This window comes from Taudactylus pleione, unplaced genomic scaffold, assembly GCF_031769625.1.
Source record: "Taudactylus pleione unplaced genomic scaffold, aTauple2 ptg000345l, whole genome shotgun sequence".
NCBI classification, from domain to species: Eukaryota; Metazoa; Chordata; class Amphibia; order Anura; family Myobatrachidae; genus Taudactylus; species Taudactylus pleione.
In genome coordinates, this window is record NW_028284746.1 from 1,559,062 (window position 1) to 1,580,934 (window position 21,873).

General features: G+C 46.5%; 1 protein-coding gene across 2 annotated transcripts in view; it reads left to right on the forward strand.

Annotated features, from left to right (window-relative positions):
- Positions 1-21,873, forward strand: part of CENPK (centromere protein K) — an 88,650-nt gene that overhangs the window by 35,596 nt on the left and 31,181 nt on the right. For both annotated transcript variants that reach the window (XM_088444059.1, XM_088444060.1), the window contains 3 exons: positions 6,116-6,184; positions 6,354-6,426; positions 19,094-19,140. In XM_088444059.1, the coding sequence (XP_088300185.1) occupies positions 6,116-6,184; positions 6,354-6,426; positions 19,094-19,140 (189 nt within the window). The remainder of the gene's footprint in view (positions 1-6,115; positions 6,185-6,353; positions 6,427-19,093; positions 19,141-21,873) is intronic.

Here is a 21,873-nt window from a genome sequence, read left to right on the forward strand (position 1 = left end):
ACATGATAGAAATCGAAAGACAACTAGCCGACATAAACACCTACCAGAAATTGGCTAAGGACCCCACTGGTGATTATAAAAAAGAGCTGGATCAGATCTTAATACAAGCAGAAGATAACGGTTTAATTAGTGACAAGGTGAGACGGTCCTTAATACAAGAGTTCCCAGTGGTGCCTATAATGTATTTGGTCCCCAAAATTCACAAAAATTTACAATCACCCCCGGGAAGACCGATTATATCGGCTAGGAACTCCTTATACCAGCCCATCTCTATGTTTCTAGACACAATTCTCCAGCCTTTGGTGTCTACACAGCCATCATATATTAAGGACACCACAGCCTTTTTATTGGCATTGAAAACGGTAACGATGGTTCCACCAGATACCTTAATTTGTGTGATGGACGTTTCAAGTCTATACACATCTATCCCCCATAACAAGGGAATAGAGATCATGAAAACATTTATTATACAACAACGTATGACTATTCTGGATAAAACCTTTTTCTTAAAGTTATTAGAACTTACGCTGTCACGCAATTATTTTCTATACAATGGGAAGTTTTATCAACAGGTGTCCGGCTGTGCCATGGGCAGTAACGTAGCCCCGAGCTACGCAAACGTCTATATGTTTAGTGAAGAATATGATATGTTTTTCTCCAATGTAGAAATTAGCAAACACATACTTATCTACACGAGGTACATAGACGATTTATTTATGTTATGGACTGGTGGCTTAACGACATTTGAGTTGCTGATGCAACAAATTAATAACCGTGACTCACCTATTAAATTGACCTATAACTGTAGTACATCTACATTGAATTATCTTGACGTTCAAGTAACTATCGAAAATGGTAGTATTAAAACAGGGGTATATAGTAAACCTACGGATCGTAATACCCTACTTGCGGCCAATAGCCATCATCCTAAATCACTTGTGAGAGGGCTTCCAAAGTCACAAATGATGAGAATTGCACGTATTTCAAGTGACCTTGATCATACTCGACAAGAGTTGGAAAAAATAATAGACAAGTTCGTGACAAGGGGATATTCTTTAACTCAACTAAGGAAGCAAAGAGATGAGGTCCTGCTACTTCAAAGAGACACGTTATTACAATCTACAAATAAAGACAAAGGTAACATTATCCCTTGCACACTTGAATACCAAACCAGTAGTCCAGTGATCCAGCGAGCCACACGGGCACTATGGCCCATAGTTTCAACTGATAAAGACTTACCTTGCTTCACAGGCAAACGACCGATGGCGTGCTTCAAAAGAGGCAGAAATATTAGGGACATGGTGGTCCATACGGATATAACTGGATTCGTGCATCCCAGTCAGGAAGGTCAAATTATACGGGCAAAAGCACCAGGTTGCTACAAATGTACAAAATGTACCACGTGTCAATATATGATGACAGGATCAACATTTAAACATCCCCATCGTGACCATATATATCATTTAAAACATGTCCTCACCTGTACTTCAACATACGTAGTTTATTTGATAATGTGCCCGTGCGGATATCATTATGTCGGTAAGACCATCAGGACAGTGAGAGAACGGATGGCTTTACACCGATCGGCTATTAAATCAGCCCTACTAAAAAAAGTGGCTGAGCAACCTGTGGCTAGACATTTTTTGCTAGCTGACCACCCTTTGTCTGCTTTGAAACATATTTTAATTGATCACGTTCCAACAACGTTAAGGGGAGGAAATAGAGGCGAAAAACTTCTGCGTCTCGAAGCGTCCTGGATACACAAATTAAATACGATCCATCCTGCGGGACTTAATGAGAAACTGTCTCTTAATGTATTTTTGTAAAGACAATCGTTACGCCTCAGACACTACTTTGTATTGAGTAACCACTTAAAGTGTGGTTAGGATGACTTACCTGTAGTTTATCATTATAGCTGTTCTAGTCTATGGTATATATTATATGTAGTTAGTTTGTATGTTTTTTTCATAGTTAATAACTTAAGCGACTGATATTTATATGTAAGTTTATTGCATGCATGTAACATAATATGTTTCTTTGTCTCTCCTTGTAGCTGACGCGGGCCAGACAGACAGTATACCAAGCTTGAGGTTTGTCTCTATGACAACCAACAAGCTTTGGAGTGATGTCATCCATGGAGGACAGGAGCCGCCGCGTGCGCGCCAACCCCTCCCCCTGCCTGTCCTGGCCGGCGCCGGCACACAGGAAACACACCGCTATTTAAAGGTAAGACTCAGCAGTGTTTATGTCTGCTGTTTATATATTTAATATTGTTATGCCAGCCTTGAGAAAAGGGCCGTGTCTGGCTCTGAAACGTCGGCAGTTTGGCATGTATTAAACCTTCTTTTGCTTATGATACCAGTCCAGGAGTGCCGCTGATTCTTTGCATGAATATTGGACACTTACAGAAGGCACCCTGGCACATATCTCCATTATTTTTTGAGTGCCGGTTCACCCTTGGAATATATATATATATATATGAGTGTGTGTGTATATATATATATATATATATATATATATGCGTGTGTGTATGTATGTGTGTGTGTGTGTGTATATATATATATATATATATATATATATATAATATTGATATGATCGGGGTAGGGGGATCCCTCTCCTGGGTTAGATGGACACCTCCTTACACGCAGCAGCCAGGAAATAGCACTCCAGTCGTGGAATTTTCGTGCAAGCTGGTCGGCACCAGTTTTTATTGTCAAACATCAATAATCAAATAAACAAACATAAAATAAATCCTAACCCGTCCGGGCTCTTAACTAGACAGTAACGGCCTGATTCAGAGCTGCTCGTAAGCGGCCGCTCCGAGCGATGTTCGCACAACTGCGCATGCGTATGGGTTGTAATACGCATGCGCGAACCAGTCATTGCGGTCGGAAATTGTGTGCTCGCAAAATAGCGAATGCCTGCTAATTTGAGTGACAGAATGAGGCGTTTGTGGGAAGGTGCTTGAAAACGGGGAGTGGAGATCCGAATGCAGGCGTGCCAAACGGTCAAAACGGGCATTTTAAGGGTGTGCATAATTAACAAAGCAGCGTCATCGACCACGTCACTTGGTTCTCTTTTAGCCTGAACTGCTCGCATGATTGCTGTAGGAAAATCCAACCACAAGCACTGCGAGCAGTTCATACGCCTTTCGATGTACTCGATTAATCTAATAAATTGCGGAGATGACGTAGGATGCGAGCGGCCAGGGGGCATTTTTTACAAAATAGCGAGCGCATGTTTAGTTCGCTCGTTCAGACATAGAGGCGTCAACAGACCGCAAAGAGCGAGCGCTCTATCTAAATATCCGGCCCCTTTTTCTGAACGAGCGAGCGCAAATAGCGTCCGGCTCTGAATCAGGCCCTAAGTTCTCTCACTAACCGAACACTAAAATAAGCTCACGTCCACAGTACCTTCTGGTTTGTAGCAAACAGTGTCTCAGAGCAAGCTAACCTGTGGGCCTGCTCTCCCAGGTATGAGACACTCAGTCACAAGTAAACCTAGCTTATCACAGCCATTTCCAGGTGCAAGCCCTAATGACCTGCTACCAGGCTGAAAGGCCCAACACCCGGAGTGGCCTGTGGATGGAGCCCTCCCTCTCCTCACGTCCACACCACCAGGACCCATTCCGGCTTTTCACAAAAGCCGACATTTCTAGTCTGCTTTGTCCATCAGACTTCTCCTGGGGGTTTTAAAACACGTAGGACAGGAATCTGGGGCAAATATAGAAGCCATTCTACACTTCTCCAGTGCTTCTATCACAATATATATTAGATTAAAGTTATTATTCTTTAATTATACAGCACCAACAAACTCCACCGACTTGCATAAGTAACTTTATTCAAGCACATCAGTACCCCATATCCCCCCCTCCTCTTTGCTACAAAAATTTACCCCAAAATTTCCTAACGTAGGCCCAGTCGCACAGCTGTATTGTAAAAAAATATTGATTGCAATATAAAAGAACTTAAGCAACAAAGGTTTGGCATTGTTTCAATGTGTTGGTCTTGATATCATTTATTTGAACCCCAATACTAATATTACAATAGATTTTACAGGTTTATGTGCTGTTTTCACTGCTCATTTATGTCTTTTATTTGAAGCTCTGTGACTATTAATGACCTGTTTTATTTACTTTTACACTACATGGTGACAGTAGTTAATAACGTCTTCTACAGCGTCTGTATCTTCATCATTCTTGGTATACTTCGGTACACCTAATGTCTCCTAGCACAGGAGTTAGTAAACATTCACCATAACCTGTAAGTAGAATGTCTGCAGAAGAGTAGCACCTGTCTTGATAAGACTGTAAACTTGTCATCACATTGGGAGTCTGCCTGAAATAGTATAAATGTTCTGGCTCTTCTATGAGCTCTATATCCAGCACATTGCCGTCCAATTTCCCTCATGGAACCATTTTTTTTGTAGCAATAAGGTAATTGTAAGCCAAATACTATAAAAATGATGTCATGTAATAAAATCTACAGTCTTCTTAACCGAGTCTGTACTGTGTTATTCTGGTTGAATAGCTGTTATAATAGAATTTCTGGCATTTAAGAGGAAACCTATGGCTATATTTTCAAGAATAGAAGAAATATATTAAAAAGAAACCGTGCGTTATTATTTTTATAGGTTGAGGTTACTTTTGACCCTACAACTATTGCCCAGCAACACTGTGCCATTCAGTACTACATTTACACTGTGCTGTTATGTTGTTTATCATGAGAATGAATGGGGGGGCGGGGGGGGGGGCAATATAGAAGACTTTCTAGGCTATTACTAGGCAAGTGTCAGCCTGGGGGAAGCGTGCAGTTCTTTGGGAGGGCTTATGGCACTGTCCTGTCCACAGTAAACTCTTCATCTTCTTGCTAATGTTCCTGATCTCAGAATGCATTCACACAGTCTTTGTGCACATTGACGCCTTTTTGTTGTTTTTGCTTTGCTCCCAAATCTGAATCAGCCTCAACATGTTTGAACTCTGATGTTGCCGCCTTCAAAGGAGTGAGGAACACTTGTGAGGCATCAGGAAGAAAAAAATAAAAATAAATAAATATATATATATATATATATATACTGTTCTAGCACGATGGCTTCTGTGGACATTAAAGTCATGCAAAGAAAGAAGCTTGGTGTTGCCCATAGCAACCAATCACATTTGATCTGTAATTTTAATGGTGTAGCTACAATAAATTGCACTAGTTTTCATTATTGCCTCCTTTTTTTTTGCATATTTTTGTCTTTATTAACTCAATTAGGAGCTGCCATGCTGCTTTCTTGTGTGAGAGAGAATAATATATTATGGCCCCCTAGGGCCTGATACAGAGCTGGACGCTTTTGCACAGCCGCTGCATCAAAATATGCAAAAGCCTGTTTCTGTGATCCAAAGATGCTTCTGGAGACGTAGCATTGGATTATCTGCATGAACATCCGTCATCTGAGCTACGCTCCAGTTACTCAGGTTGGCCTTTGTTTTCACGCCGGGGCCAGTGAAGCTGCGTCGGAAGACACAGACCCTGGCCTCGACATGCCCCCGTTTGGTAAAACATTCCCCTTCACCTGCCCTAAATGGCTGCAGACTGTCACTCACATGACGTCTGCAGACGCACTGCATTAGACGACGCAGGATCCTATCGGCACATGCACAGTCAGGTCCTGCGTATGCGCAGCGCAACAAACTGGAGATGTACATAAACCATCTGGTTTGCGCACATCTCTAAGCTAGGCCCATAGATTCCAAAGGAACAGTGACTCTCTGGAGAACCGCGGAACTGGAATAATGATTGATTTTCTTTGCCATTCACTAGCTTTAATGAGAATCTCACGTGAAAGTAATTTTCCTATTTCTCAGAGCTTTAAACAATAACTTATTTTTGCTTTTGTGAACTTCCATGAGCAACGAACATACATTTGCATACTGGAGCCAATGACAGTAGAAAGTAAAGGGAGGAAGCAAGGAGAATTAATTTAAAGAAAGAGAAGCTTGGTATTTGGGTAGTTTGATATCTTAAGTCTAAATTTTTGCATGAATGGTAACGAATGCATTTTAATTTTTAACTAAATAAACTAACAAGAAATAAGTGTAAAATCGGCATTTGTATCTGTATTTTCTTACCAGTGCTACAGCCAGATCATGGCCCTGAAAGCCGAAACGTTGCCAGAATCTGATCCTGAATCTAAGGTGCAGGTAAGACATAATAATCGCCCACATTTATGTAGATATATATGCTTATATGGTGGTTATTCTTTTTCCAATTCCCTCTGCCATTTTAATTGTTTGCATCCCTTTGTCATCATGTAGTGAAATGTATGGCATTATGTTTGTATTCAGCATATGTTTATATTTGTATCTCTAGCTGTATCTGCTCATGATGCAAGTCAAGGCCCTGACAGTGGAATATGAACAGTGGCTGGATAAGGAGCCCCGCGGTAAGTCTTTTATGAGGAAATAAACAAATACGTCTCTTACTTATCGTCACCGTTAATAGACTGAGCATTATAGGAGGTGAAGAAACGTAACCTGTAGTTGTAAGTGCAGATTTCGTTAGGCGCGGGTTGAGTCATGTGGTATGTTTGACTGGGTAAAGTGCCTAGAGCTATTCAATGACAGACCCACAATCAAACCCACAGGCAGCCCAGAGGTAGCACCTGATACTCTCTCCCCGCAATTCCAGAGGGTGCGCTAGAATTAAGTGTTCACTGCTACCTCTGGGATGCTCCTGCTTCTGAGTTGGTCAGCCTAACATACTGTATATTGCAATATGTGGGACTGATATTCCCTATTATTAATGCAGAGTAAAACTTGGAGTATTTATGATGTGTTTGGAGAGTACAGCTTGTTTAAGTATTTATTATTGGTATTGGACCCACAAAACACCAACATCATATTTTAAAAAAATGTGAGCGTAACATTAGTAATTACCAGTTTTAACATCAATTTGTTTTTGTATTTTTGACTGTAATGATCTTAAAATGAACACCATTAAGGATGTGGCCCTTAAACTTACCCGTTTTTTTTTTCTTCATGACAAGGGCAGTAATCTAACCTCTGTGAAGTAATAGATCAATGTAAGCCAGTGGTCTCAAAACCTTGTTCACTGGGTCTCACCCTCTTTTTTCAGAAAGTACTTGGGACTCAGTGTATCTAATTGCTTTCACTAAAAGGTGTTCACAAATGCTAAAGTCTTTCCATGGTGGCAGATATGGTAATCATCTCTTACCTGTACCAATATAATGCATTGCACCTATACATTAATTTACAGAGAACTAGCTGTGATACTCTGCGTTGCACGGGTTGAAGAATGGACCTTGAAGTCCATCTGCAGGCCTTCATTGTTTACATTGTCCTCGCCTATAACCCCATTCCATTGATCCTGAAAAGGACACCACTGTTTGCTAACATGGTTTACTAGGGGCCTCATTTAGCAAGGAGTTTTATAATTCAGAACGAGTGATAAAACTTGTTGCGTATGATAAATGGTGCTCCAGCCAATCAGCTCCCAACTGTCATTTTTCGAACAGATGACAGTTAGAAGCTGATTGGCTGGAGCACCATTGTCATACTCGTAGTGAATGATAAAACTTGTTGATAAATGAGGTCCTAATACTGGAAGTGTTACTTCTGTCAGGAGTTGGAAGCCCTAGCTGATGGAGACGCTTGCCTAACATCTGTTGAATCTTGTCTTCCAAGCAGATGCGAACTTGCCTGAACATTGCATCAGTGTATTGTAACCTTAGCTCAGGATTTTCTCGTCTTGCTTCATAATGAATGTCTTCACTCATATTTTCTCTAAAGTCAAGCCTGAGTTTACATAGCAATTGTCAGTGCAGGTGCAGTGTGACAGTTGATCTTCCAACTCACTTCTCTCCCATTGTGAGCTCTTCCTGCCCCCCACTAGTACATCTCAGCCTGTGCCTTCTGATGAGTGCAGGTTTAGGCACTGTAAAACATCTTGAGCAAACTTTCTTAAACAAAAATTTTAAATCAGTGACTCGACGGCCTACTTGGTGGACACCATGTAGACTTCCATGGCAGTGACTAACTTCAAACATGGCCAAAAACCTAATTCTGCATAAAGGACAGACACACACACACACACACACACACACACACACACACACACACACACACACACACACACTTTCTCGCTTATAATATAGATATGGGTTGTAAATTCACATCCTATTTAAATCTAGTTATTGCTTTCTACATATGTAACTTTCTGACTTTTCCTCGTTCAGCTCTCTGTCTCTCCAACATTTTGCCCCATTTTGTTAACTAATTACGACAAAAATAAGTTTTGCTATAAATAAATAATCTGGAATTTCTTATCCTAAACATTGAAAACATTAGAAACCCAGTTGATATATCCAACTTTGCTAGTTTCCTTTTCTTTATTATTCTACCAGAAGATGATAAAATAGTGACATTTGTCTGTAAAACCAGCTTAGAAGGATTTTGTAGTAGATTTACTAAAGCTTCTAAAAATGAAAAGTGGTGATCAACCAACTAGATTCTAGTTATCATTTCTCTATTATATCCTAGAAAATGATAGACCTAATCTGATTGGCTGCTATTGGCAACACCTTAATTGGTCTGTTTTAGAAACTTTAGTAAATATTCTCCTTTGTCTTTGAATAATATGAAATTTTATGTACTGGTATGTCATATTTGTTCCCTACTTGGAAAATATACCCTAGGTTAATATACATATTCACTTAAATTTTTATGTTTTAAATATTCAATAACATCTGTGGGCATAGGCATTCAGTAATGACAAATCTATCTGCAACTTTTTTCTTAAGGACAATGGAGATTACCATTGAGTATAGATGTGGAGCAGGGAACCTTGGCGCTATAAAAATTTAAAAACTCAGTCTTCTCCCCTTCTCTGCCCCGGTGGCTGCTTAGCAAAGCTCAGTTTAGATTGAGCCCTTGCATGAGTTTTGTGTTTTGTTGAAGCTGTGAGTAGCAGCCATTTCTTTTTATTATAAATCAAGAATCACCCAGGGGGCACCAAAAGTGCCATGACCGTAAGGGAGGCAAAGCAGGATAATGCACTGTGTGGAGCAAACTTTCCAGCCATGCTCATTCATGGGGTGGAAAGCTGAAAAGTAGACTTTCTCAGTAGGCAGCTGGTTCACCAATGGGGGCAACCAAATGTTGACATGATGGCAACTCAGTTGGACAACCAGGTCGGGGGGTGGTTCTGCTCCAGGACAAGGGTTGCGTAGGTATTTCTGATAGATGACCTACCAGTAGCAATGCTAACTAAGGGTGTGTTCCAATGAGTCTGGTATCTTTGGACTGGCTCAGGAGTTCTTAGTAATCAGACATTCTGAGTATGACAGAGGGCCCGGGTGGTGTCTGTCTTTAATACCAGTTCTCTGAAATCAGGTTCCCTTACATCACCAGATGTTGAAGCCATGATCTGTAAAGCCAAGGGTTTTGCGGACATGTAGTTTACACAATGCTACAGGCTCGCAAGCCAGTTTAGGCCAAGAATTACCACTGGGTGTGGAATATTTACATCACCTGGTGTGAATCGAAGCGGTTTCCTACCTCTTCTTTTCTTTTGAAAAGCTCAGTTCCTATAAAGTTCAGGTCTCTGCCCTTTCAATTTTCTATTACCTGGGGTTCAAACCTTGCAGAGAGTGATGCATGTTCAGCCTCCATACATCCCTCCTATTTGGAACTGTCTTGTTGGTCTACTTCCCTAATCTTGAATGCTAATTGCACTGTACTTAGAACCAAGGCTTCTTTTCTGACGAAGGTGGTCTGTAACTTCCATTTGAATCTAGAGATTGTAATCCAAAGAGTGCCCTCTTCATTCTCTGGACATTGTCACGGCTTTGCAGATCTATGTCTATACAACTGATGCCTTGTTGGTCCTTTATGATGTCCACAAGAGAGACTGGCCAGACTCCATACAGACCATTGGCAGGTTGGATTACTTCAGTAAACCACCAGATTTACCTTTGTACTTATCTGTCTGTTCCTGAGCCTGTGGGAGAGGGGCGGTGTACACCAAATCGGTGGGTGCATCCATAGGAGCACTGTACTGGACGTCTGCTGAGTAGTTGTGTTGGGTGGCCACTTGGTCTTGGTACACACCTTTACTACATATAATAGGTTTAATACTCTTATGTCCAAATATTACAGCTAGGTTGCAAGATGCTGTACCCTTCCTAGGGAAAGCTTTAGGGCATCCCCATGGTAATCTCTAATGTTCCCAAATGGCTGCCTGGGAAAATTGTATTTTTATTACTTACAACAAATTATTTTCTCATTGTCCAGTGGGGGATACTTGACGCCATCCCTTTATGGTCTTTGGGTTCTGTCCTCATTAGGTTTGTTCTCTTTGGAGAACATTGCTTTTCTCCTCTCCCTCTCGTTCTGTAATCCTGGCCAGTCCTTTGTGGCTTTGTTAGACAAAACTGAGCTAGCTCTGACAGCCATTGGGTTATAGAGGTGGAGAAGCCTGAGTTTTAAGTGTCTAAAGTGCCTATAACTCCCTGCTCCACATCTGCACCCCATGGTAATCTCCAGTTTCCTAGAATATACTGAGAAAAGTAATATAATGTGAGTACAAAAATCCCATTTTTCTACTTCAGGGTCCATAGGGTATCCACAGGATACCTTGGGGTATAGGTGTGACGTCAGTTGCAGGGCACCAAAGAGTTAAGCTTTCAGCCTCCCAGGATGCACTAGGTCCCCCTCCTATACCCCGCCCCCGAGCCAAGGCACCTCAGTTTAGTTTGGTGCCCGGCCGGAGTCGGGTGCACCTGTTGGAGTGGGGGCTAGAAGAGCCCCTGAACCTTTTTCTTCATGCAGCTGTGGCTGCACATCTGGATGAACAGCATGGACAGTCAGTCCATGCTGTCTTCCCTACACCCCGCCGGTACCAGAACGCCGGTACTGATCCGGGGATGCTGGTGGGCATCTGGGGTCACAGCTAGCGGTGACCCCAGATGTTCCGGACCATGGCCGGATTCAAGGGGGACAGAGGTAAGCAGCGGGGTCCCGCGGTGGGTCCCCGCTGATCACATGGTCCTAAGTCCCCAGGCAGGGGGCTCCCTGGGGACTGGCTGCAGCGTGGAGCCAGGCAACCAACCTGCGCTTCCACTACCCCCTGGGACAGCGGACCGCAGCAGAGCGGTAGCGCTGCGGCGTCCCAGGGGTTAAATGCATGCCAGGGGAGCGCGCCTTCCCTGTCTCACAGCCGGCGCCTCCCCCGCTGCACACAGCCCTCTCTGCACTGTGCTGACTGGCCCTGTGTCAGCGCTCCTCCCCCAGGCCAGCCTTCTCTCTGCTCCTCGGTGGCCATCTTTTCTGAAGCATGGTGAACGCTGCTGGAAGCCTGCATTGGAAGCATCGTGGTCTGGGTCCCCCCCGCATACCTCTCCTCCGCTGTGGTCAGGTCTGTGTATGCAGCGCTGTGTCCTACCAGGCCCTGTGTCTGTGTAGTTGAGTGATCAGCGCTGTTAGTGCAAGAATTGATTTTCTTTGCATTGTATGTGACTGTGCTAGCGCTGCCTGTAACTTTTCTTCTCAAGACTGTCAGCTTTATTACTGTCCCTGTTCTTTCTGCTAAGCCCTTGCGGTGCGGTGCGGTGCTGCAGGGTGGTCTCTCGCCTATTTAATATATAATTGGTGAGAGGGGTCACATACGTGGTGCCATCATGTCTGAAAGTGATTTTCCCCTCCGGCTACAGTGTACCACGTGTAAAGTACCGTTAGCGGAGGGGGAGGGTAGCGCGGAGGGCCTTTGCCGGCAGTGTTTGTCTATGGCACGGCCTCTTACGGTTACAGCACCGGTACAGGAGCCGCCCTGGGCTTGTTTCGCTCAGGCGCTAACAGCTTTAGTGGGCCAGTTAGCTCCGCAGCCCGCGTTTACTCCGATGGGTTTGTCCCAGCAGTCTGTGGTGTCGTCACCCATGCAGGGTTTCCCACGACAATTGGTGGTACCCCACAGTCTCCCTATTTCCCCGCTCCCGGTTTCTCAGGAGCCAGCGTGGGTTAACTCCCTGACGAGTTCTGTACAGCACTTGTCGGATGTGTTGCAAGGGGAGTCTGTGATGCGGCCTCATAAACGGCCGGTGGCGTCTCTGTCCGCTCCTTATGAGGATGACGAAGGGACGTCTGATGATGGGGAGATTCTGGATCCTTACGATCAGGAACCTCTCCATACTAAGGACGCTGATGCTAAGTCCAAAGTATATATTCCTGGACTTATTCGGGCGGTCCGCACAGCCTTGGTGATTGAGGACGAAGTTCCCCCAGCGGCTAAGTCTAAGTATGCCTTTTTCAAAGACGTGAAGGGCGATGCCACAGTCTTTCCTCTTTCGGGTCAGTTGGTGGACCATTTAGAGGAGGCGTGGAAACAGCCTGGCAAAAGATACCAGCCGCAGAGACGCCTGGCGGTGGCTTATCCGTTCGCGGATAATTATTTTGCAAAGTGGGAATCCCCTCCACAGGTGGATTCTCACGTGACCCGTCTTGTCCGTAGTGCCACATTGCCGATGCCATCCATGTCCTCCCTTAAGGATGCTACGGACCGCAAGGTGGAAATCTGCCTGAAGTCCGCTTATTCCCTTGCGGGGGGGGCAGCACGGCCGGCTATGGCCATTTGCTGGGTTGCCAGAGCGATGGAGCGCTGGGCGGATTCATTAGAGGCTTCTTTTGATTCCGACTGTCCGGCCGAACAGGCGGAGTTGATTGGCAATCTCCGTGATTCGGCCACCTACATTAACGAGGCGGCTCTAGACATTAGTACTCTGGTGTCTAGAATTTCTTCAGCAGCGGTAGCTGCTCGTCGCACCTTGTGGCTGCGATCCTGGAAGGTGGACGCAGATTCCAAGAAGGGTCTGGAAGCGTTGCCGTTTACCGGAGAAGTTCTCTTCGGTCCGGATCTGGATAAGATTGTGGCCACGCTGGCGGCAGCCAAATCGGCTTGTCTCCCGTCGGCCGCTGCTCCTTCTGGTTCTGGACCATCGTCCTTTCGGTCATCTAGGGCCCAGGGCAGGCCCAAACCACAGTCGTTTCCTCGTCAGGCAGGCCCTAGGAAATCGGTCAAGCCCCGGAAGCAGGCATGGAGTACCAGACGTCCGGCCCCCAAGCCAGATGACAAGCCTGCGGCCTGACGGTCCGGGCCTCCCTTTGGGGGATCCCAGGGTGGGAGGCCGCCTGCTGCAGTTCGCCCAATGTTGGTCGGTCACTACGACAGACACTTGGGTTCTGGAGGTGGTCTCCCACGGGTACGCCCACTCCTTTCCGGCACAGACCCCCGGCTCGATTCTTCACCACGGGTCTACCATCAGACCGGAACAAGGCTACGGAGCTGCGGAAGGTATTGCACACTATGCTCCAGGCTGGAGTTATAGTGCCTGTTCCATTCTCCCAGAGGGGCCAGGGTTTCTACTCAAATCTTTTTTTGGTACAGAAACCCAATGGGTCCTTTCGTCCGATTCTCAACCTCAAAGCACTCAACAAGTCTTTGCTGGTACCGAAGTTTCGGATGGAGACCCTACGGTCCATCATTCTGGCGCTGGAACCTGGGGACTACATGGTGTCATTGGACATACAGGACGCTTACCTGCATGTCCCTATTCTTTTGCGCCATAAACAGTTCCTCAGGTTTGCAATCCGCAGCGACCACTTCCAGTTTCGGGCGTTACCTTTTGGCCTGGCGACAGCACCACGTGTTTTCACCAAGGTGATGGCGGTCATGGCGGCTTCTCTGCGGCTGCAGGGAGTCCGCATGTTGCCGTACTTGGACGACCTGTTATTGGTGGCGGGATCTCCAGAGCTCCTGTTACGCCACTTGGACCTGACCATTGCCCTGCTGCAACGGCACGGCTGGCTAATCAACTGGCAGAAGTCCACTCTAATCCCGTCTCGGAGGATTCTGCATCTTGGAGCCTTATTGGACTCGGGACAGCAAAAGATCTTCGTGACGGAGGAAAAGATCTCTGCTTTACAGTCAAGGGTGCGCAGTTGTCTGCACAGCCGCCGGGTGTCTCTACACTCAGCGATGAGGTTACTGGGCTCCATGGTGTCGGTGTTCGACATGGTGGAATATGCCCAGTTTCACTCCAGACCTCTGCAGCACCTGATCCTGTCAAAGTGGAACGGGCTGCCTCAGTCTCTGAAGTCCCAGACGATTGTATTCACCCCGGAGGTTCGTCTGTCCCTTGCTTGGTGGTTACAGACGTCCCACCTCAGCGAGGGACGTCCGTTCTGGGTTCCAAATTGGGTCCTGTTGACAACGGACGCCAGTCTTCGGGGCTGGGGAGCAGTTTCGGGTCCACATCTGTTCCAGGGCAGGTGGACGCCGACAGAAGCGGAGCTTCCAATCAATATCTTGGAACTCCGTGCGGTCTTCAATGCTCTCCAGCAGGCACATCGGTTTCTCCAGGGTCACCCGGTACAGGTCCAGTCGGACAACGCTACCACCGTGGCCTACATAAACAGGCAAGGAGGAACCCGAAGCCGGGCGGCTCTCGTAGAGGTGTCTCGGATCCTGGTTTGGGCGGAGCGCAATCTTCCGGCCATATCAGCGGTCTTCATCCCGGGAGTGCTCAATTGGGAGGCGGACTTTCTAAGTCGCCAGGACGTTCATCCGGGGGAATGGTCCCTGCACCCGGACGTTTTTCAACTACTGGTGGACAGATGGGGTCTTCCAGAGATCGACCTCATGGCGTCCCGGCACAACAACAAGTTGCCGGTGTATGGGTCTCGCACAAGAGACGAAGGGGCGTCTCTGGTAGATGCTCTGTCCGTCCGGTGGACGTTCCGGTTCGCATACCTGTTCCCTCCGGTCTCCCTTCTTCCACGGGTAATCCGGAAATTCAAACAGGAAGGAGGGACGCTCCTGTTGATAGCTCCCGCGTGGCCCAGACGGCACTGGTTCTCAGACCTTCAGGGTCTGTCCGTGGACAGTCCTCTGCGGTTGCCGCTACGACCGGACCTCCTGTCTCAGGGTCCTTGTCGTCACCCGGACCTGACTCGGCTGTCTTTGACGGCGTGGCTGTTGAGACGGCCATGCTGAGGTCCCGGGGGTTTTCCAGCTCTGTGGTGCGTACCATGTTGCGAGCTCGGAAACCGTCTTCCGCGAGGATATACCATCGCGTGTGGCATATGTTCTTCCAGTGGTGTCGACCGACAGGTTATGCACCGCAAGAGTTTCGTCTGTCTCGGATTCTCGCCTTCCTGCAAGCGGGACTAGATCATGGGCTTCGCCTTGCTTCTTTGAAGGTACAGGTTTCGGCCCTATCTGTCTGGTTTCACCGTAGGATTGCTACAATCCCGGATGTGCGCACCTTTATGCAAGGTGTTGTCCGCATTCAGCCGCCCTTTGTTCCACCTGTGGCGCCTTGGGATTTGGCTGTGGTCCTGAGGGCTCTCCAAGGACCGCCGTTTGAACCACTGGGATCAGTGGATCTTAAATGGCTAACAGCTAAGACTGTTTTCCTTCTGGCTATTGCTTCGGCCAGACGTGTTTCTGAGTTAGGGGCTCTTTCTTGTAGACCCCCTTTCTTGGTTTTTCATGGGAACAGGGCAGTACTCCGCACTCGGCCCGGGTTTCTTCCCAAAGTTGTTTCCCAGTTTCATGTTAACGAGGAAATCGTTGTTCCGGCCTTTAACTCACCGGGTCTTTCCGTGGGTGAGGCCTCTTTGGATGTTGTGCGGGCCTTAAGGACTTATGTTGACCTCACTTCTTCGTTTAGGAAGTTGGACGCTTTGTTTGTCCTCTGTGGCTTCCGTAAAAAGGGTTGGCCTGCTTCAAAGCAAACTTTGGCAGCCTGGATCCGGATGGCTATTTCTGAAGCTTATCTTCATGAAGGCCTACCGGTTCCTCCTTCTCTGAAGGCTCATTCCACTAGGTCTGTGGGTCCTTCGTGGGCAGCTCGACGTGGTACCTCTGCAGTCCAGATCTGCAAGGCTGCTACGTGGTCCTCTGTCCATACCTTCGTGAGGTATTACAGGTTTGACACCTTCGCCTCTCAGGATGCTTCCTTCGGGCGGCGGATTCTCCTTTCTGCACAGGAGCGTCCCCACCCTTAAAGGATACTGCTTTGGGACATCCCCAAGGTATCCTGTGGATACCCTATGGACCCTGAAGTAGAAAATATGAGATATGGTAAGAACTTACCCTTGTTATCTCTATTTCTACGAAGTCCATAGGGTTCCACAGGACTCCCGCCCTGTCGCACCTGTGCTGCAGATGGGCTTTGCTCTGGTCACCGGTTTTCCGTCTCCCTCTGGTGAGAATGTGATTCTTGTATGTGTCCAGATCTTTGTTCTCTCTCTTCCTTCTCCTCCTCCGGCCTATGGCTTGGTAACTAACTGAGGTGCCTTGGCTCGGGGGCGGGGTATAGGAGGGGGACCTAGTGCATCCTGGGAGGCTGAAAGCTTAACTCTTTGGTGCCCTGCGACTGACGTCACACCTATACCCCAAGGTATCCTGTGGAACCCTATGGACTTCGTAGAAATAGAGATAACAAGGGTAAGTTCTTACCATATCTCATATTATTAATTTATTATAAAATGGAGGCTGCCATCCTATTTTCTCTTAGGAAAAGATTACATTTTGAAATATCCATAGACTCTATTGCAAAAGCACACAAAGTGGTCAGTTCATTATTTACACTTTAATTTTAAATGTCCTCTGGATTGGTGCAGTGACCGTGCCCTGACCGTGGGCCTGATTTATTAATGCTCGCTATTGCGATCGCAGCTCCGTAGTCGCACGCAGATCTGCTGCGAAAATATGCTAATGAATGCTGTTGCATTGTCGTCGCACTGCCAGCATAGAGACGCCCACTGCCTCCCACTACCACTATCTCACATCCGTAATACCTTGCAAATCTCCATAAACATCAGTAACATCGAGTACCATCGGCCCCTCACGGTAACCTCATTGCCGCAGTGAGTACTTAAGTTGCATATGCAATCACAATGGCTAATTTATGCATGCCCACGCAACGGCGTTCAAACAGACAGAGCAGTCTGCATTTCTCCGACCTTCCCCGTCACCGCCTCCAATCGCCCACTGCCTGTCAATCACTCTGCGTGGTCTGCTTGATCGCAGTGCAATCGCAGTGGTGCCTTCGCTCACCCGCACTGCTATGCATGCACAGTACGCAACAATTTTCCAACTGCGAGCGCTGTTGTGATCCTTAATAAATCAGGCTCAGTATGTATTATTTTGGGAATAGGAGTAGCTTTCTAGAACTATGGTAACTATGAATTTGTTTTGGGTCCATGCTCTCTCCATCCTAAATTGTAGTGAAACACCTCCACCCCCTGAGCCGCAGGGGTCTAGGACACAGCGCGTTGGTGACCCTGTGCACCTGATCACTGGGCCATACTCCTGTAGAAGATGGTTAAAGCATACTTGCCTACTCTACCAGGAGACTCCAAAGTTTTATGGAGTCCCTGCGGAGTTACGGGAGAGCAGCCACCATTCTGCCCACTTCCTAGTGAAATTGTTGGGATGAGTGGCATGATGATACCATTCCCGGCAACTTGTGTCTTTAAGGCTCTGCCTCCTCCACATGATGCAGCGATTTGCAGCAGGGCCATGATGATGTGATTTCTGTCGCCCTGACACTGTCTGACTGCATCTCCCCTCCGTGACCTCCACTAAGCAAGTATGGGCAGGAGTTGTTTGAAATTAAAGTGCTTTGACACCTCTCTTTTTGAGCACTGTGTGGATGGCTAGGCCATTGTCCATTCAGCAGTATTGACGAGAAAGGGTCAATTCAGCTATGGGCGATGCCTGCGCTTTGGTTCACGCCTATGCCGTCCATACTTTAGCCCCAAAATTGCGGAGTTTAATATGCATCTCTATGGGACAACCAAAAAAAAATTTTTTGGAGCGATTTGGTATGCCCTTGCGACAGCACCTAGCCGGCAATTCACCGGTAATTGAATTGACCCAAAAGCACTTGAATTACAAGCTTATGCACATTTGGCCGCTGATCATACAACTTAGCATCTCAGAAATGGTTGGGTCCAGGATCATCAGGGAAGGTGGTCGTCTTTGCAAAATCTTTCTGTAATAATTAGTTTATTAGTTAAAAGAACAGTTATTTTTTACAAAAGGATCATGTGCACCAATCCAAAATAAAATTGTGCCCTCTTTTTGTGTATTGCAGCCCACAGGTGCATATACTCTCCCCTAAAAACCTAAACATTCCGTCGGGTGAATGTGCCTGTATATACAGATGTGTCCTCATACACCTAACTGCGAGATGCCTGGCGTAAGTGAGTTTACAGGTCTTGTGCGACTTTGCTTGTGCTGAGCGTCTTCTTCGCTGGAAAATGCACTATAGTTGCCAAGCTATGCGATTACGCCGCACCAGGAGACTGCACTGATTAATTTGACGTGTCCCACTTGCATATCTGTATAATGTAGCACAGCAGGCGTGGAAAAAAGTCGCGGCCGTTGCATTGTAGCACTTCGTATCCAGCTTCAGACTCAGTCGCACAGATGTACAAGTGAAATGAATCAGTGCAGTCTCCTGTTGTTCTTAGTCGTATCTCATTGTGACAAAGACAAATTTTCGGACGAAAATGACATGAAAAAGACACTGGGGGCAAGCAGAGTCGCATGTGCCCTGGAGCGCCGAGAGGGGCTGTTTATCGTGACTGTAGCAGTAGTGTATGAGAACACATCTGTAATTTGCCTCTCTCTGTCTGAGGTTGAATGTGTGCCTCTGTCTACTCATAAAGCTCTTTTTAGTGCTTCCCATGAGGACTGACCTCAGTAAGTGTGGATATGTTATGGAGACAGTGAGATAAACTCCCACCAACTAAGAGATCATAGAAGAAAATCACATGAATCAATTTTTCCTTTCTAATCTTGCATTGTGGTATGGAAAATACCAGCTACCTACCAATTAATAGGACTCCGTGATTGAAATACTTAATTTATTTGTCACATCCAACATTGCGGCCAGTGCTGTCATTCTTGGCACCAAATTCTTGTCTTCATTTCATAGACAGTGAGGAAATTGAGAAGTTGTCTTCTGTCAATATGTTGCCATGGAAGCAAAAAATATTAACTGTGATTTATTTTATGTTTCTTAGTAATCTCCAAAAAGGAGGACATTCTGCTCGTCCTTGGAAAAGAAGAGGTAACTTTCTCATTGGATTTCCCATAAGTAGTATATTTTATTGGCAGGCTTGTATTAGAAAGGATATGAACCATCTTTTTTTCTGTTAAAATACTTATCGATTAGGTTGTGTTTTCCACAGAATCATTTCTATAAGTAGAACGCTACACAGCTTGCTCCCGTTATTACTCCAGCTGTAAATGTACCAGAAAACATACTGTGCTGGTTATTTTCAGTTCTCGATGCTGTAACGGTGCAACGCGACACATTTCTGCCGTCTTTTCATGAGCTCATGTCACAGTTCATAAAAATAGATTTTTCTTTTATTATCGCTGGAAATAACTGGATGCAACGTGTGACCTGTCAAACAGTATAATATCATACGTGTTTATGCACATTCCTTCTATGCCAGATTTTGTCATGTTTACGTGGAACTAGTTATAGCCTACAAGCCCCTTGCTTCTACAGTGGTTAATGTAAAATTCCCACTTGCGAACTCCACCATTTTATGTTACTAAACCACTCAAAAATGAAGCCCTTCTTCTGATCACTGAGAAAAGCGAAACGCGAGGATCTGGTCAGATAAGGCACTTGTGCTGGCAAAACGCGTCATGTTTTAAACATATGGGGCAGCATGATTTTGAGTTGCACGCAGTGCCGATGTTCACGCAATCATTTGCAAATGCGCGCGCGCGCATAAATTTATGAAAGCCTCCTGGTGGAGCATGCGTTACACAGAGTGTACACACCTGGGAGGTGGTTAGTAGTGCAGGCATAATTGGTCTATACAATGAGTGTGATTTGGTAGTCTCAATGCAAGCGGGCTGCATTCACAGCCGCAAGCTTAGGAGGCCATAGTCAGATGGAGAAAACTGAGCCTGCCATAGGGCTGGTGCGACCGATGCTGGCCTCTAAGGACGCACTAATCGGTATTACAGCGTGCATGGAAACTAAAAGGTGGACATCTTAAGCTGGCCACACACTAGACCAACTTGCATCCAACCATCCAACTAGTTGATTGGTTGGAATGAAAATCTGGTAAGGTATGAAAGCAAATGACAATCAGCAGTTTGCTCCCAAACGCCGGAAAATGGACAAAAACTGTTGTTTGAACAAATTGTTTAAACATTTGACAAACTTGTCTGAAGACCCCTTTTCATGTTTTCTGGCATTTAGGAGCAAATTGCTGATCATCAGTTACTCCCATACGTTACCAGATTTTCATTCCAACCAATCAACTAGTTGGATGGTTGGATGAAAGTTGGTCTAGTGTGGCCAGCTTTAGTCTTTGCACATTCAGCCGCATGAATACACAAGGGAAAAGCGCCATTACCACCAATAGGTGCTTTGGCGTGCGAGAATCAAGCCCATGGTGGTTGAAAGTGTGCTGATGCTTTGTTTTGATGTTTTTGGAACCTTAATCTTAATTGTATGTGTATTAGGCATCATATTTATATTTGTCGATTTTACCTTCTTAGTACACCAAATAAAAGCGAGAGACTTCATGTAACTGTAATTTACGTTGTAGACTTTTGTCAGAGATGCGTTTCTTAATTTGTGTCTATTAAACATTCTGATTGGACAATACTAATTTCTACTTCAGGGTCCATAGGGTATCCACAGGATACCTTGGGTATAGGTGTGACGTCAGTCGCAGGGCACCAAAGAGTTAAGCTTTCAGCCTCCCAGGATGCACTAGGTCCCCCTCCTATACCCCGCCCCCGGGCCAAGGCACCTCAGTTTAGTTTGGTGCCCGGCCGGAGTCGGGTGCACCTGTTGGAGTGGGGGCTAGAAGAGCCCCTGAAGCTTATTCTTCATGCAGCTGTGGCTGCACATCTGGATGAACAGCATGGACAGTCAGTCCTGACGTCCATGCTGTCTTCCCTACACCCCGCCGGTACCAGAACGCCGGTACTGATCCGGGGATGCTGGTGGGCGTCTGGGGTCACAGCTAGCGGTGACCCCAGATGCTCCGGACCATGGCCGGATTCAAGGGGGACAGAGGTAAGCAGCGGGGTCCCGCGGTGGGTCCCCGCTGATCACATGGTCCTAAGTCCCCAGGCAGGGGGCTCCCTGGGGACTGGCTGCAGCGTGGAGCCAGGCGACCAACCTGCGCTTCCACTACCCCCTGGGACAGCGGACCGCAGCAGAGCGGTAGCGCTGCGGCGTCCCAGGGGTTAAATGCATGCCAGGGGAGCGCGCCTTCCCTGTCTCACAGCCGGCGCCTCCCCCGCTGCACACAGCCCTCTCTGCATGCTGCCGACTGGTCCTGTGGCAGCGCTCCTCCCCCAGGCCAGCCTCCTCTCTGCTCCTCGGCGGCCATCTTCTCCAGAACGCATGGTGAACGCTGCTGGAAGCGCTGGACGGAAGCATCGTGGTCTGGGTCCCCCCGCATACCTCTCCTCCGCTGTGGTCAGGTCTGTGTATGCAGCACTGTGTCCTACCAGGCCCTGTGTCTGTGTAGTTGAGTGATCAGCGCTGTTAGTGCAGGAATTGTTATTTTTCTGCATTGTATGTGACTGTGCTAGCGCTGCTGCCTGTAATCTTTTCTTCTCTAAACTGTCAGCTTTATTACTGTCCCTGTTCTTTCTGCTAAAGCCCTTGCGGTGCGGTGCTGCAGGGTGGTCTCTCGCCTATTTAATACTTAATTGGTGAGAGAGGTCACATACGTGGTGCCATCATGTCTGAAAGTGATTTTCCCCTCCGGCTACAGTGTACCACGTGCAAAGTACCGTTAGCGGAGGGGGAGGGTAG